General features: G+C 31.6%; 2 protein-coding genes across 3 annotated transcripts; both read left to right on the top strand.

The window, feature by feature from the left end:
* Positions 1–101: 101 nt before the first annotated feature.
* On the top strand, positions 102–813 carry LOC113362983 (zinc finger protein 714-like). The gene has a single exon (XM_026605475.1). The coding sequence runs from the start codon at positions 130–132 to the stop codon at positions 811–813; it is 684 nt and encodes a 227-aa protein (XP_026461260.1). The 5' UTR covers positions 102–129.
* A 2,912-nt stretch (positions 814–3,725) lies between these two features.
* On the top strand, positions 3,726–5,648 carry LOC113363490 (zinc finger protein OZF-like). 2 transcript variants are annotated; one of them, XM_026605986.1, is made up of 4 exons: positions 3,726–3,852; positions 3,981–4,087; positions 4,327–4,559; positions 4,650–5,648. In XM_026605986.1, the coding sequence occupies exons 3-4, from the start codon at positions 4,355–4,357 to the stop codon at positions 5,555–5,557; spliced, it is 1,113 nt and encodes a 370-aa protein (XP_026461771.1). In that variant the 5' UTR covers positions 3,726–3,852; positions 3,981–4,087; positions 4,327–4,354; the 3' UTR covers positions 5,558–5,648. The 2 variants fall into 2 exon arrangements, with proteins under 2 accessions (XP_026461771.1, XP_026461770.1); XM_026605985.1 differs by having other exon boundaries at positions 4,327–5,648.
* The last annotated feature ends 211 nt before the right edge of the window (positions 5,649–5,859 follow it).

The following is a 5,859-nucleotide window of genomic DNA, read 5'->3' as shown; positions in this document are numbered from 1 at the left end:
TTGAAAAGGTTCATGAACTCTATAGTAAAATTTGAAGAAGAACCCCAACAGGAATTAATTCAGGATCTACCTTAAAAATGTGATAAGTGTGATAGATCATTTAAAAAGCCACACAATTTGAAAAGGCATATGGAAGCACATAAACCTGAATGTACATATTGTTCAAAGACTTTTCCAGATGCAAAAACATTAGAAATACATCTGAAAACTCATATGGATGGAAAACCTTTCCTATGCACAATGTGTGACACAGCATTTATCACAAAATATAAGTTAGATCGACACGTTTGTCCTTGTGCAGGAAAACAACAACAAAATATTCATGCTCAAGCTGCTGAGAGACCTTATATATGCAATCTATGCGATAAGACTCTTGAAAATTCCAAGCATTTAAAATCACACATGCTCATTCACAGTGAGGAACAAACCCACAAATGTAAAATATGCCATAAGATTTGTACTCAATCAGGTCATTTGAAGGTGCATATGCTGTTGCATACTGGAGAGCGTCCCCACAAATGTAAAATATGCGATAAGGCATACACACAACGCGGTGCATTGAAAGTGCATATGTTGATTCACACTGGGGAACGTCTCCACAAATGTGAAGTGTGTGATAAGACATTTAGAATTACAAGTCACTTAAAATCTCACATGCTCGTTCATAGTGAGGAGTGTCCTTGGAAATGCATCATATGCAATAAGACATTTAAACACAAGATTCCTTCAATCAACATATGCTTATTCACACTGGGGAACGTCCTTACAAATGTGAAAAATGTGATAAGGCTTTTGCATATTACAGTAGCTTAAGGGATCATATTCCCATTCATACTGGTGATCGTCCAAATAAATGTAAAGTATGCAATAAAACATTCTCATTATTGAGTACCTTAAATAATCATATGCTCCTTCACAGTGGGGAACTACCCTACAAATGTAACAAATGTGATAAGGCATACTCACAGCCAAAGAGTTTGAGATCACATATGCATGTTCACGCAGAAAAGAAAGGGTGCTTATAAATGTAAAACATGTGATAAGACATTCACACATCCGAGGAACTTGAAGAGACACATGCCTTTTCACAGTGATGAACGTCCACTAAAATGTGAAATATGTGATAAGACCTTCAAATATCCGAACAACCTTAAGATCACCTGCTTATTCACACTGAGGAACGTTCACAAAAGTGTAAAATATGTGATAAGACATTCAGACAGTTGAGGAGCTTGAACTACATATGCTCATTCACACTGGGGAACTCCCACACAAATGTGAAATATGTGATAAGGCATTCAGACACTCAAATACTTTGAGAAATCACATGCTAAGACACACTGGGGAAAAACCCCATAAATGTAAAGTGTGTGATAAAAAATTCAGACAATCTCGTTTTTTGAAAAAACACATGATGATTCATACCAAAGAGTAATTAAAAATATGAAATATGAAATAAGGGTTTTGCATAAAGTAAAACATGGCTGTTTATACATATTGTTAATACATATGAATTAATTTGTATATTTTATAAATATGAATAAACTATGTTATCAATGACTAATCTAAAATATTTCAACGCAATAGTATTTTATATTCACTGTAGGTATAATAGTTATTTTAAAAATCAAAAGATCAAATTGGTTAAACATTTTTCATCTTAACAAATTTATGTGAATGTATTTAAATTAAATGTAAAAATTTAAATTTTGAAATTCTCATTTTTTATTAACTTTTCGTATGGTAAGTTATAGTAACCGCAAAAAAGTCGAAAATGAAAATTTTTGCATATCTTTGCACATTCGACTCCTATTAATAGGGTGATTAGTTTTTGAAAAAGGAAGCTGCAGTCGATTCAGTGATACTAAGTAAAAAATAGCAATTTTGGAGAAAACGGAGTATCCGATTAGAATTATTCAACAAACATTTTGCGTCTATTGACAGTGTGAAGTAATGATTAGTTTTTGGAGAAGGCAAAACAATATAAATGATTTGGATTTAAATTAGGCCTGCAATGAATAGTGTATTCTGCATAATGTCGAATACCGAATATTCGGCATGCTCCAGAGACTGAATACCGAATATTCGGCAGGATTTAAGCGCCTAAACTCGTTCGTATTAATGTAATTACTATTAACAGTTGTTATATTAAAAACGGTAAAAACTTTGTTGAAAAATCCATGGATAGATATCTTTGAAAATTTAAAAAAATAAAAACGGAAAAACCTTGATAAAAATATCATGGGTATATAAAAAACGGCAAAACTGCACGTATTCGGGCGCGTGGATGAACCGATTTGAATGGTTCAAAAAACATTTGATTCCTGTTGATAGGGAGATGTGCTGATTAGTTTTTATCAAAGGCTGTCTATATTTTGTCAATACAATCAAACTGGAAGTTTTATACACTTTCTATAGAAAACATGGTATACCTAATCCAAACCAAGTCTTTTTTGGTCTTTCGACTTATTTATTGATTACGTTTCAAGTTTTTGAGATTATTTTTGGATTCTGTATTTTGAGTATAATTGTAAATAATACCACTGAGTTTATACAAAAATTTCAAATTTCTGCGAGGAGAGATAGAAAATGAATTATTCTTTGTCCTGCTTTTTATCTGACTACGTTCAGTAAAACTGCCAGCTACTTCATCATTGTAGAAATGTACTTTTTTTATGTCTTTCAAAAATTTGTTATGTAAACCTTTTTAGTCCAAAGGCGGAGTAACTTGGAACGGCCAGGTGGCAAACAGGTTTAATGTCCTATTTTAATTTTAAAGGTATTTTTCAAAATATTTACATTTTTAACTAATGCTAAAAAACTACCAACGGAAGAAAATACTTTTATTATGGATTTTCAAAGATTACCGTTTAAATCCCGATAGCAAAGTTATAAGAATCAAGGTTATAGCTGGTTATACATCTTTTTCCCTCTACTTTCAAATATTGTTGTTAAATAATGCTTAACTATACTGCGTTTTGACACATTAGGTGGTAGACTTTTTTAACCCCGGACCTTAATATATTACTATCTATTCTTCGATAATTTCTGGGAAATTATAAATGGGAAAATGTTATTCGACAAAATGTCCCTTTGATCGATCCCAGATTTAGGTTCTGAATTTAAATAACATAAATAAAAATTAATTAATTTTTATTTATGTTATTTAAATTCAGAACCTAAATCTATACTCATTATACCTAAATTATATACTCATTAGTATTTATAACACATTTTCTAGGTTATATTAATATAACCTAGAAAATGTTTTATAAATACTAATGAGTATACAATTATACAAATGAGATCTTTCAAGGCACCGTGTTTGAGAAAAATATGCCAAAAAGTGCATTTTCATATTAACATTTCAAAAAAGTTGATATTTTGAGTTTCTCGTAACACTTGCGGCCCGTTTACTAACGTTTTTGTATATAAATAAAACTACAAAAAAACGAATTTTTCAAGACTAAAACTGGCCAAATCGGTTTAGCCGTTTTCGAGTTTTACCGAATCATTTGATCGAGAGCTCCATTTTTATATAAACTTACTTATCTATGATATATTCTATTATTTGAATTTATAGTTTATATATGATGCACGTCACTAGTTTACATTGATATCTACTCTACAGTTTTCTACAGTTTTTCTCTATGGTGGACTTGGCAACACTGCCGCCATGTTACAAAGTTCGTTTAACTGTCAAACAAATTGTTTAATGATTTGATCGAACATTTCATATTTTTTTTATTTAATTATTACGTTTGGTTATGGTTTAAATGCATTAATAATTATATTTAAATACAAATAATAATTTACGCGAAATGTATTTGTGACATATTGATAAACATAAAGGTAGTGTAAGGTTAATCCACGTGGTTGACATATCATAATAATTATTTTGTTCAGAAAAAAATATATTTAGTTTTAAATAAAGGCACGCGAAGAATATCTAAAACACAGTTTCATTTATTTTATTTCAGCTCTGCAATAGATGAAAAACTTTGAAGAATACGTTGAGATTCATATTTACTGTCAAATATAAAGTTTTGAGGAAGGAGTCATCTTGGATAAATACATTTATCTTAATGTAAGATTACCTCTAATTAGAAAATAAATTTGCACGTTTGTGTTGACAGAGGAAGCCTGAATGATTATGACTTTAAGCATACATCCCTGTGAAATATTACAACAGGATAAATGCGTTTATCATTGCCTTTCTAAAACATACTCCACTCTTCAACTGTCAACAACTAATGTTTTTATTTGTAAATGTAGTTGAATTCATATTAAATAAATAGTTACTAACTACTTTTGTAATACTTATAGAATACACACAGTGCACAAATATCTTAAAATGTCAGAAGCCACAACAGTCCCTGACAATGACCCGATAATCATAATTGAACCACCAGAACTTCAACGGGAAATAGAAGTAGAGTCTGAATCATATTCGGATGATGATAAAACATGTCTGAAGAATTTCATGAACTCCATAGTAAAGATAGAACAAGATGTCCAACAGGAATTAATTCAGACCCCTCCTTATAAATGTGACAAGGGTGATAGATTATTTAGAAAGATGCATTATTTACAACAGCATATGGTAAATCATAGTCATAAGTGTATTGATTGTTCAAAGACTTTTCCAGATGCAAGTACATTAATAATACATCTGAAGAATCATAAAGATGAAAGATATTTCGTATGTACAAAGTGTGATGAAGCATTTACTACAAAAAATCATTTGGATCAACACGTTTGTGCTCCTGCCACAGAACAATCGGATGAATCTATAGTTAAAATGGAACCACAAGAACTTCCAATTGAAGATATTGAACAGGAAATAAAAGAAGAGCCTGAATCATGTTCAGATGATGATAAAACATGTTTGAAAAGGTTCATGAACTCTATAGTAAAATTCGAAGAAGAAGTACAACAGGAATTAATTCAGGATCTACCTTATAAATGTGATAAGTGTGATAGATCATTTAAAAAGCCACACAATTTGAAAAGGCATATGGAAGCACATAAACCTGAATGTACATATTGTTCAAAGACTTTTCCAGATGCAAAAACATTAGAAATACATCTGAAAACTCATATGGATGGAAAACCTTTCCTATGCACAATGTGTGACACAGCATTTATCACAAAATATAAGTTAGATCGACACGTTTGTCCTTGTGCAGGAAAACAACAACAAAATATTCATGCTCAAGCTGCTGAGAGACCTTATATATGCAATCTATGCGATAAGACTCTTGAAAATTCCAAGCATTTAAAATCACACATGCTCATTCACAGTGAGGAACAAACCCACAAATGTAAAATATGCCATAAGATTTGTACTCAATCAGGTCATTTGAAGGTGCATATGCTGTTGCATACTGGAGAGCGTCCCCACAAATGTAAAATATGTGATAAGGCATACACACAACGCGGTGCATTGAAATTGCATATGCTGATCCACACCGGGCAACGTCTCCACAAATGCAAAGTGTGTGGTAAGACATTTAGACTTTCAAATCACTTAAAAATCACACATGCTTGTTCATAGTGAAGAGCATCACTGGAAATGCAAAATATGCGATAAGACATTTGTGCATAACGGTAACTTGAATCAACATATGCTCATTCACACTGGGGAACGACCTTACAAATGTGATAAATGTGACAAGGCATTTGCATATGCGAGTAGCTTAAAATATCATATTCTCAGTCATACTGTGGATCAATCCAATAAATGCAAAATATGCAATAAAACATTCAGAGTATTGAATAGCTTAAATGGTCATATGCTCACTCACACTGGGGAACGACCTTACAAATGTAAAAAATGTGATAAGACATACACACAAT

The sequence above is a fragment of the Ctenocephalides felis genome, unplaced genomic scaffold, assembly GCF_003426905.1.
Source record: "Ctenocephalides felis isolate EL2017-DRISC unplaced genomic scaffold, ASM342690v1 CF-g0.4_SCAFFOLD_00845, whole genome shotgun sequence".
NCBI lineage: Eukaryota > Metazoa > Arthropoda > Insecta > Siphonaptera > Pulicidae > Ctenocephalides > Ctenocephalides felis.
The sequence above is the reverse complement of the archived record's forward strand: the minus strand, read 5'-3'. Positions and strand labels throughout refer to the sequence as shown.